We start from the raw sequence: 10,951 nt of genomic DNA, 5'->3' as shown, positions 1-10,951 counted from the left end.
TTTGTTTGGTTTCGCGAATTAAGTTTCATACATAATTATATGTAAGTAAAATTATTTACACGAATGACGACAAATTTATAAACGACGTTTTAAGTATCGTTGCTTGAAGTCTAGTTTTTCAAATTAAATTTTGAAATATAATATATATTTTTCTTTTCCATACTTCATTTTCGTTCTGAAACTTGGGCGTAAAAAAATAAGTAAAAGAATATCGAAAAACTTTCTTAAAAATTTATATACATGAACGTCATTAAAATTTCATATGACCGTTATACAAAATGCAGTCCTTTAGTTTTACACCGGTGGTTTACTTTTAACATTAAGTAACTTATGAACCGATAAAATTGAAAAACATGTAAAAATCTGAATTGCGTATAGAATCCATTATTTATCATTCAAACCATTACTTTTTGGTTAATGGGTTTTCTCTTTATTTTTTGTTATAAAATAGACGTGATTGTAGCCACTTATTGTTTTACAAGTGTAAAGAAAATATATACGTTTGTACAGGTATCTCCCACTTTTTCACGCGAACAAATAATACACTTTCTTCAAAATAATAATATGAAGCTGACCTAAATCACATACAAAGTTATATTCAATGTCTGCTTTGTTTTTATTGCTGTCAAATTTTTTTCATCCAATATTAAAAACTAACAACATTTTTGTAACAACTCGGGAAGTTACGGCCGGCTGGAACGTTGGATAAAAATAACTTCAAAATATTTAATAAGCTTTTTTTTCCTAAAACATATGTGTGTGTGTGTGTATATATATATATATATATATATATATATATAGCTTGTGCTATATTAAATTAATAAATTGAATGGAAAATAAATCTATATTTACTCACGAAGTATGCTCATCGTTCCTTTTGACTATATTCGTGCTTTACATAAGACTGTGTTGGCTATTCTTTTTAAGCAGTACACTGATTAAACGCAACAGTGTGTAAAACTAACAAAAATATCTTTCATTATTTTTGGTTACTATCAAAGCACAATATTTTGCTTTAAAAAAATTAACGTACATTATTTAAGAATGCGTTATTTGGGCAAAAATTCTAATTAAATGCATATAAGTATATTGTAATCGCCAAAATATTCTATTTACTTTAAGTATCAGTAACGCAGAATAAGTATTTTATTTGCTTTTCAATTCCTTATGTAGTGTTTGTATTTTTGTTCGGACTTTTTTTACATAAATTTATTAGAGAGCTATTAACAATGATTAAAGGAACAATACGCAAACTCATTTAAGCGGAGCTTGATTTTTTCATCTATCTTATAAGTGAAAGTACAATACTGCAAAAAAAGTTATCTTGCTCAACGTATCTTGCAAAGTTTATGTGCATTTTTCATCATTGTTCCCACATTTATGTTTAAAAATCATTTTTTTTTATGGATTCATGCGATTAACAACGAAATTTAATTTTACGCATAAATTTCCCTAGATAAGAATTAACGTAATCTATTTTACATTAAACGAAATATGCAACTAAAATCTAACTTAATTTACAGAATAATAATGAGTACAATAATTTCTCAAAAAAAGAAAAAACAAGTCATACGATAATTAATAAATAAATCGAATAATGACAATGAAAAACGTGCTTCTATTTTTCTTAAATATATAAACCAAGATGAATTCATTATTAGCTTTTGTGCGTATTAATAAAATTCTTTTAATATTAAACAAGAAAACAAAATATGTTTTCTTTAAAAAAATTTCATTTCCAGCGCGCTCTGCAAATGATATCTTTGTGTGTGTATATATATATAAATATATATATATATTTCGTTAAAATTTTTTTTGCGCTGTAACTTACCGAATGCCGTATACTTTGAATCCTACAATTTAGATAAGCTAAAAATGCGAGCTGCACAATTTTTTACGCTTAGTTTGCATTCCTTTTTTTATTACAGCATATGCTATTCAAACATTTATGTTCAAGCGCATTAATTCGAGTGAAAATTAAATGTACTTAAAGACACTCTGAATCCTCGTCATTCAAACCAAAAATTCAAACTTACACTCCTGTTGTAATTGAACTCTTAGGCTCCGGATTAACCACACATTATCGGTAATTTGACTTATGTACTATCTTGTTTCGGAAATAAGTCAGGCTTAAATTTAGCTGCTGCTGAATAAGTGTTGAAGATCATGCTCATATAGTGCAATAATCAACATGATGCCGGCACCGCAGATCAGTCCTGCCCCTTGTAGAAGGAACTGCCAGAGAGCACCATGTGCTATTGAGTGATTCGAAGACAGTTCAGGAATCTGTAAACAGTGTAATAGTTGAATTAGTATTTTATGAATGACGTTTAATTTAAAAAATTACAAGAAAATCGTACCATATCAACAAGAGCTATGTAAATGAATATGCCAGCAGCTGCAGCAAACATCCAACTACTCGCAGCTGGTGTAGCACCAAGTAATACTCCAAAGACCATGCCAAACAGACAAAGTATTGACGATAACAGATTATAAAAAACAGCTTGTTTGGCACTCATGCCTGCCTTCAATAGAACCGCGAAATCACCTGAATCATAAATAGAAATCGTATGGTTATTTGCTCTAAGTAAACTCTTACATCCTCGCTAGCACAATGCTTACCTAATTCGTGAGGCAATTCGTGGCAGAACACAGCAATGGTTGTTGAGAATCCTCCGGCTATATTTGCTGAAAAAGCAGCACCTATAGCCATACCATCCGTAAAATTGTGTAAACCATCTCCCATCACAACCATCCATGCGACACTCGACATTGAATCCGGCGTAGAATGTACGTGACCTACAAGACAATTGCCGTTTAATAGTTGAAAATTAAGGAATAATTTTTGTCATAAATTGGTAAGAAAGATAGATTACTATGCGAATGTCCGTGGCCGTGATGTTTGGCTTCGTGGTCTCTAATAATCACAGTATAACTTTCCGTTTCGTTCAATGGTACATCGGAACCATCGACAGCTTTCTTTGAATCGATAATCACAGTATCGCCTAGTTTCCAGTCTTCGCCCTTCTTCTCGATATCATTCGGCATAATTTTATTGGAAACTGAAGTGCAATTGGTAGAATTGCAAGTTAACGGCTTCTCCTCCTCAATAGTCTGTGGTCTCTCGTGATGATTATGTTGATGACTATGGAGATTATCTGAGGAACGGAATGAAATACGTTGCATAGTAAAAAGTGACACAAATAAACGACTATTTTTTCGGGATAAACGTTACCTTGAGTTTCAGTGGCGATTTCTCCATAACAATACGGATACGTCGAGTATTTGTGTTTGCAAAGTTTCTCACCTACAGTATTACTGTTTCCTGCATCGGACTCCCTTATTACTCTGACCCGTGGTGGTATCTACGACAATTGCAATACACAAATTTTATCGTATGAAAAAAATAGTGCAAGATGAAAAATAATTGAATTTGAATGTTCAAATAAACTGTGCATCTCTACTTACTTGACTTGATCTGCGACTCTGCTGGTTGTATTTCCTCCATTCGGATATAAAGTTCAATGCTTTCTCAGTAAAGAAAAACATAGCTACACCTAACATCGATACAAATCCTTTCCACATCATCACGTTATGAGCATCTTCTTTATGATCTACAGATGAATGCATTTGACTATGTTCATGAGAATGACTATGTTGTGATTCCGACCCCATGGACTAAAAGTAGTTTAGACAAAGAAAATAAATTACTAAACTATGAAATCAAAAAAATATCTGTGTTGATAAACAATAACGTATGTCTGGGTTAATAATAAAATAATCTAAGGTATAATACAAGTATATGAATGATAACTATACAAGAACGTGTATATATATATATATATATATATTTGACGACTTACATGAGGTAATAAGTGTATGAGAGCATCTCCGCAGAGAGTGCCGACGGCAAGGGCGACCAGGAACTGCAGCAGATTGTGATAGTAGCTCTTGCCCATGACTGGTATCACAGCAACACCAAGAAGACCGCAAAGACTGATCACCAGTATGCTTACGGTGGAGTACACCCATACTGCAAATAATTTAATCCATTATAGTCGAAAGCAAAAGATGTGGAAGTACAAGTATGCGATCGTCAATATCTACATGAATAGAAACGCACCTTGGAACATGTTGCGCGTATTTTCTTCTGTTTCCACTTCGCTAATCTCGGAGGCTTGGAAGCCTTCTGGGACGCGAATGCAACCGGCCCGGTCGGAAGCCGATACCGCGACGAGCTGATAAACCAGTGCCGGACACACACGCTCGAACAACCCGTCAGGTAACGTTGTACCGCCTGTCGTCGTGGACTCGTACGTCGCATCGTCCGATAAGGCGGTTAGCAACTCCTTGCTGTTCAAGCACTGTAATAAAAAAGAGATGGAAAAAATCGATGAGTTTTTTTGGAGGTGAGCAGCCTCACGATCAGAGCCTGACATTGAACCGAGTCAAGTACTCGATAGATTAGGTGTATGTTTTTTACGATAAGGATTCTTACCCTTTGTTTGGAATCGATACTCTTGTTAGCACCCTGAAGACCGTTATTGCTTTGCAGCTCCTTCTTATTAGCTGAAAAGTAGAAACAATATTTGTATCAGGTTGCATTTTTTTTTTGTGATAACATTTTGCTTCCGACAGGATCTCATTATATGAATCATATCTCCGCGATATAAAATTACAGGGTACAGCGTTGCTGCGCTTCAGTCACTGCTGACTAGATGTTATTCAATTTGAAGTTTATAAATATGTTTTGTCGTTACTTTGCAAGCTCGACTAATCAGTCGAGAGCTGTACATAGTAATCGTGTTATTGATGTTTATCGATGGCGCGGTAAACAAACAGGCATGAGCGGCCCGGATGCCTAAAAAATAAAAGCTGTTTGCTTGTCGTTTATTGCAGTTTCAGGAATCTAATGTTCGACCGAGTTCACGGACGTTGAAGGCTTGACGCGAGGGAATTGATTAACTATTCGATAGGTCAATTGACGTCAGGGGCCGCGAAACCATTGGATCAAATCAGTGTGATATTAATCGTGGGTATATACGTGTATTGCTATCATTAAATCAACTCGGTTAGTCACTGTTCAAGACAAGTATGTATGTTTGAGCGTGGCATTCCTTTATCGGCCGGCGTTCACACGTACATCAGCCTGTTTGATTGATCAAAATATTTTTTTATTGATCAATCTTGATGGTGTGCAAAAAAAAATCACGGAGCAAGACAGATCTCGTGACACTGTAGTCTTCCGATAAAGCAGATCGAAGCGACGGTAAAATTTGCTTCTAACATTTATAAATATCTTTTTCAGCAAATATGCATTTATAAAATCAATAAAAAAATGAAGAGTTCCTTACCTAAACTACTTCCTGATTGATTACTATCTATACTATGCGTTTCTTGTTCGCTGACTTTGGACTCTGACTGAAAGAGGCCCAGTTTTTTCAGCATTTTCTCAAATCCTTCTATCGTCATATTCTCGCCGTCGCCGTATGTTTCGAATAGTTTTTTGGTAAAGTACTTTCCTTCGAGATCTGAACTCCTTTTCGATCGCGCATTTCTCGCATTTTTTTCATTCTTCTGATTCACTTGTGAGTCCAATTCATTTTGTCCCAATCTCTCCAAGAGTTCTTTATGCCTAGCCTTTTCATGTGCAAGGACTTGCTCCAGGTCTTCTGCTAACCTGTCGTCATAGTGTGACAGCTCATTCTTCTCATCAGGCACTTTGTTGAACGAATGTTTGTGATTATTAGAGATTCCTTTGGAATCTTTAGTATTTATATTTTTCCTCTGTGGAATTTCAGTGTAATCTATCCGATGGGGTAGTAAGTGTTCACTATAACCGGGTAATTCTGTTGAATATTTCACACTGGGAGTCGTTTGTTTCACTACTGTAGGAGCATCCATGTGTGCAAAGCATGGCGAATGCGCTGCACAAAGTACGCAGACCACGCAAACGGCAACAAATTGAGCCATCATTGATCACCTGGAAAATAATAAAATGCATGAGAATCCACAGAGTTAAAAATTCAAAATAGTGAACAGTTATTTGGAATAAAAATATCAACAAAGATGATCAAAACAACGAACTGAGTATGCCAATTGCTCTTAATCGCTTAGAACTTTCTTGAACACTCGAGTGCTGTAGATTAGATCCTTAATCTGAGGCATTTTTAAAATGTGAAGTAGTTATGGATATTTTTACCACGGGCATCCAGTCCAGACTGTAATTAAAGTCATGGCTGCGACATATTAATCTGGTTTTAAGTAAAAATTGCTCGCGTAGAAAAAGCTTCTGTTTCAATATTGTGACAACACTGAAAGCGACTAACGGTTGTGAAAGTAAGATACTGTAAACAATATTATACGGCAAGAGAACTCCCAACTAGCGAATCAGATTCTTGCATCACTTCTGGTTGAGAAAAAAGAAAGGTAAATTGCCTTGAAAAACATGATTCTCCAGCAACTAGCAAGAAAAAACGCACTCCTTGCAAGAGATAAAAATCTAGGAACATCGGCATCTCCATCATAATTATTTTAACAACTCTGTTGTCCGCACTAGATCAGATAGTCGAGAAAACGCTGCTCCAAACCGCCGCGCGAGCGACGATGAGCGTTCACTCGGAATTCGTCGGCGGCGCGGCTCCGATATTTGCAGCCCGCAAAGTCGAGCCTCCCAAGCGCGAAAAACGAAGACGCTACTTAGGCACCGTCGCTATAAATACCTATTCCGCGGATCGCCTATATGTGTTCGCAGGAGAATCGGAGGACTATCCTCTGCCAAGCAAGCGGGCCAGTGCATCGAAAATTCACGCGGCTAATAAAACGAACCTTCTCCGTGGCTTTCTCTCCTCGAATCCCGCTCGGAGCGTGTGTAACTCGCAGCTGCGCTAACTCCACAAGCAATCTCTCCTCGTGATGTCGTGGTCGCGGTCTCGTCAACAACGTGCCAACGCGGCATCCATCCTCGCGATCCTCACACTAAGACTCTCCGAGCTCAGCGACGATTCGCTGCTGCGGCTGCTGATGGCCTCCTTCGCCCGGGAACGACAACACCGACGACTGACTGCATCGTGTTGCTGCTGCTGCGTTCCATAACCTAGAAATTCCCTATACTGGCGGCGCTCTCCTATTGGCCGCGACGTCTTTCGGTCTTTGTCTCTCGGCGTCTGCTCCCGCGCGACCTTCTGCGTTACGGCGACATCGCGGCCCCGGAAGTATAGCCGCGCACTGCAGACCCGGAAAAGGGCCGACGAGGAAGAGAAGACGCGCTACTGCCGTTTTGGTAGACGTGATTCAACGGACGAAGTAAGCGCGTATGCACAACAGCCGGCAGAGCCGATCGCGAGAAGCGCAGCAGAGTACAGTGTCGTGTATCGTGCGGGGTATATATAGAATGCGCGTGTGTGCGTCTATTCGCGTCTGCGCGAGTTTACAGCGTCTGCTATATATATTAATATATCCGCAACGGTCTGGACGAAGCAGCGGCAGCGCGGAAATCTCGCTGGTATATAGTGTCGTGCGCGGTGCGAGAGAGTTCCTATACATATACCTATTAGACGCACACAAGCGAGTTCCGCTAGTGCTGCATCGGAAATAGCCGACGAGGAAAAAGCCAGTATTTTTAGCTGTCAAAAAATGCGGCGGCCTACGTCCGAATGCACGCCCCCGCAGACGTGTATCTCTCGGCGGCGACGCTACAGTTCGCTCTCGCCAAGACGGCCGCCGAGTTAGATCGCGCACACACACACACACACAATCGACTGTACGATGATGAGAGCTGTTGCGTGTACGGTACTTTGTGTATGTATATATGTATGTACATTCAGTTGGAGCAGCTTCACGTTTAACGAGGGTGTCCGGGAGTCCTTGAATAGCCGTCGTTATTAAAAGCGATAATTCTCTAATGACAAATTGCGAGTAGTCGTATAATCTTCGAAGGAAAAATAACTATAAAAAAGTCACATTTGCCTTTTACTGTATAGCTGCAACCGGAGCTCTCGACACCCGCGCAGGGGGAAATCCCGATACGAAGATCGAGATTCTATTTTTAGGACGACGCCCCTATCTAACCAGTTTTCGGCCAATCCATGCGCATTTTTCTCCGATCCCCGCGCCCATTGTCCGAAAAACGGGTTCCATAGTAGAATAGCCCCCGATAAATCAAAACTCCGCCGATGGCATTCCGGCTGGAGATTAGCACTTTTTTACTCGACTGCACGTGAAAAAAAAAAAAAAGGAAAAACGCGATCGTCATTAGACGCTGCAGTATCTCCGGCTCTCGCGTCACGCACGCGTATAAGACGCGTAATTCCGCGTATACTTATACGTAAGATGTCGGGAGAGATATCTTGAAAGTTATAATACGCGCGTTGCAGCGACGTGAGAGATAGGCTAGCGCGAGTATACAGCGTGCGGGTCTAAATCGAGAGCTCTTTTCCATTCAGGATTCCCCCCGATTCGAGCTTTTCGGTGCCCTCAACATCGCGCGCATGCACACGCGTGACTATCGCGTTATATGTGCACGCGGGGACGATAAAAGATAGGCACGTTTGGAGCTGGACTCTGAGAGATATAATGAGCGATGATACGTGCGGGCGAGGATCAGGACAGCTTATATATATATATCGTTCTGTATAATCCGCGTATACGTGCGCACGAGAGAGTTTGACATTGAAAGGGAGATTGCGTGTCGGGAAGTTCTTCGCTGCACGTCGAAGTTTATTTTCGTATGCGAGATTGATAGGCGCGATGGATTTTGAAAATCGAACCGCGGACTCGCCGCAGTACATGACAATCAACGAACAATTTAGGCAAGAAAAAAGAATAAATACCTATAATCACCGCTAATCTATCCTTATAAGTATCCAGTAGTTGGCGACCGGCTGCAAACCCGGCTCCACCTCTGCGCGTCGAGTGCAAGATGATCAACAAGTGTAATAAGTAGCGCAAAGTAAGTATTCCTGCGCCGTGCACGTCTTATACAACTCTCGTGCAACGATATAAACCTCCTTATCAGCGCAGGTATAGACACCGGCCGAAAAACCCGGCTCGTTACTCGCCGACTCCGATAGGTAAACAATAATAACGAGAGCCTCACGTCTCAGGGCTGACGGCGAGGAGGATTCGCGAAAAAGCCACGAGACCGCGCGCCGAGCCTGCACTGAGTCGAGTCGCGCGCGCACGCGCGGGCTATCAACTGCGGCAGCCGCGATAAAATATATAGGTACGAAGAATTGCCGCCTCTCGCTGTCGGAGCAGCCGCCGCCGCCGCGGTACACTGACTGATGCGAGCGGCACCGAGCGTCGGCCCGACGAGGCTGCGCAGTAAGCGCATATTATACCCGACACGAGCAACGTAAATCGCCGTGATACCGGCGACGAGTATGCGAAATGCGAATCGTGTCGGAACCTGCGCTCGTGTGCGCGCCGATTCGCCGAAAAGGATTAGGGAGGCTCTACAGTGGCGCAAGTCGACGGTTCGAATTACAAATGCCTCTTCGGCTTCGGAATGCGACGCGGCCGACGCTTTCTTGTGAGCGAATAGCTGCGCGCGCATATATCGAGTCTGAGAATACTTGAAAGTCAGAACTGTAGAAGCAGCCTGGCACTCGTGCACACACGGTAGGTGTAGGCGTATCTCGCAGTCGCGCGCAAGCGTACAAGTACAACAGAGAGAGAGAGAGAGAGAGAGAGAGAGAGAGAGAGAGAGAGAGAGAGAGAGAGAGGAGAGAGAAGAGAAGCGCGCGTTCACCTTGATAAAGCAGGTAGCTGCTGGAGCCCCCGCTTGAGTTGAAAAATCGAAAAGGACAGCCTCTCGGCTACGGCTCTCCGCGCTGCGGTGATATATGGGTCTCGAGGTCGTGCAGGAGAGCGAGAGGCCGGACTGATCCGCGCACCGGGAAGTGCCGACGGCGAATGGACTGTCCGCTCTTGCCGGCGCGGGAATATATGTAATCTGAAAATCGCACGCTCCACAGCGCAAGCGGACAGTCGCCGGCTAAGGCTTCACTTTAACGCTCTGCTATCCCTCCTTTGTCTCGTTTTCTAGACGCTGCTATTGCTCGAGCAAGCGGCTGTACTTGGACTTTTTTCTTCTGTTCCTTCGATTGCTCGTCGATCGATGTAGGTTCGTCGATTTGGCAGCGCGCGTATCGGCGCTCCGTAATTGCTTATATCTGCAAACGTTTGAATTTATTCGAAAAGTAGCGATTTCAAAGATACGAGCCTACGCGCAACTCTTTATCTCTCGTTCGAATTACGCACGTGCGCGTCGGGCTGGAGTATACTAAATGGGGAAAAGGGTTAAAGGTCAGCCGTACGAAATACCGATATCCCCTAAAGTAAAGTCCCTCTGATGGCTTTTAGCGGTGCCGATCTTTCCCGTCGGCCACCGACGAGTCGTACAGTTACTACGCGAGAAGCCTGCGCGTGTACCTACGGGACATACAACGAAACTTGAGGAAAACGCATCGCTGCGGAAGGAGAAATCATTTCCGATCGGTGTGGGTGTATAGAAACGCGCGTCTTGCCACGCTCGTTACAGAGCTAGCCTTGTAGCCTTTTCAGATTATCGGAAGAGAAAAGCTCCCACTTGCATCGGACTGCGCGATTGACGAGCAACGATTTCAAATCGCCGCTTAATTACGCGAATAGGCTGTTGAAGAAACGAGGAGAAAATCGCGACACGAAAGGCCCCCCCTCGTAATACGCAGGACTCGCGATCGAGAGATTCGGATCGCAAAACAAACATTTTCGATAACAGCACGCGTACATGTATACTCGCGCGCGCATCGTTAATTTTTGGGCTTGGCTCATTAGAGGCTCTCGCTCGCGGTTCTCGTCAAGCTGAAAAATAACGCGCGCTACGTACCGCCGATGATCGAACCGATCAATCGGGTTTAATAAAAGGCATAGAGCGCGACCAGGCGAAATAGAAAAACACATCGACGCG

At 42.1% G+C, this 10,951-nt stretch overlaps 1 protein-coding gene across 3 annotated transcripts; it reads right to left on the bottom strand.

The window, feature by feature from the left end:
- Positions 1-387: 387 nt before the first annotated feature.
- On the bottom strand, positions 388-9,945 carry LOC100119713 (zinc transporter foi). 3 transcript variants are annotated; one of them, XM_031922846.2, is made up of 11 exons: positions 9,752-9,945; positions 5,355-5,983; positions 4,499-4,569; positions 4,124-4,364; positions 3,864-4,033; positions 3,469-3,678; positions 3,236-3,365; positions 2,877-3,158; positions 2,623-2,799; positions 2,361-2,548; positions 388-2,286 (listed from the first exon to the last, which is right to left on the bottom strand). In XM_031922846.2, the coding sequence occupies exons 2-11, from the start codon at positions 5,974-5,976 to the stop codon at positions 2,137-2,139; spliced, it is 2,241 nt and encodes a 746-aa protein (XP_031778706.1). In that variant the 5' UTR covers positions 5,977-5,983; positions 9,752-9,945; the 3' UTR covers positions 388-2,136. The 3 variants fall into 3 exon arrangements, with proteins under 3 accessions (XP_031778706.1, XP_031778705.1, XP_031778704.1); XM_031922845.2 differs by lacking the exon at positions 9,752-9,945 and adding an exon at positions 8,832-9,281; XM_031922844.2 differs by lacking the exon at positions 9,752-9,945 and adding an exon at positions 6,829-7,475.
- Positions 9,946-10,951: the final 1,006 nt, after the last annotated feature.

The sequence above is a fragment of the Nasonia vitripennis genome, chromosome 2 (genome assembly GCF_009193385.2).
Source record: "Nasonia vitripennis strain AsymCx chromosome 2, Nvit_psr_1.1, whole genome shotgun sequence".
Lineage (NCBI taxonomy): Eukaryota > Metazoa > Arthropoda > Insecta > Hymenoptera > Pteromalidae > Nasonia > Nasonia vitripennis.
The sequence above is the reverse complement of the archived record's forward strand: the minus strand, read 5'-3'. Positions and strand labels throughout refer to the sequence as shown.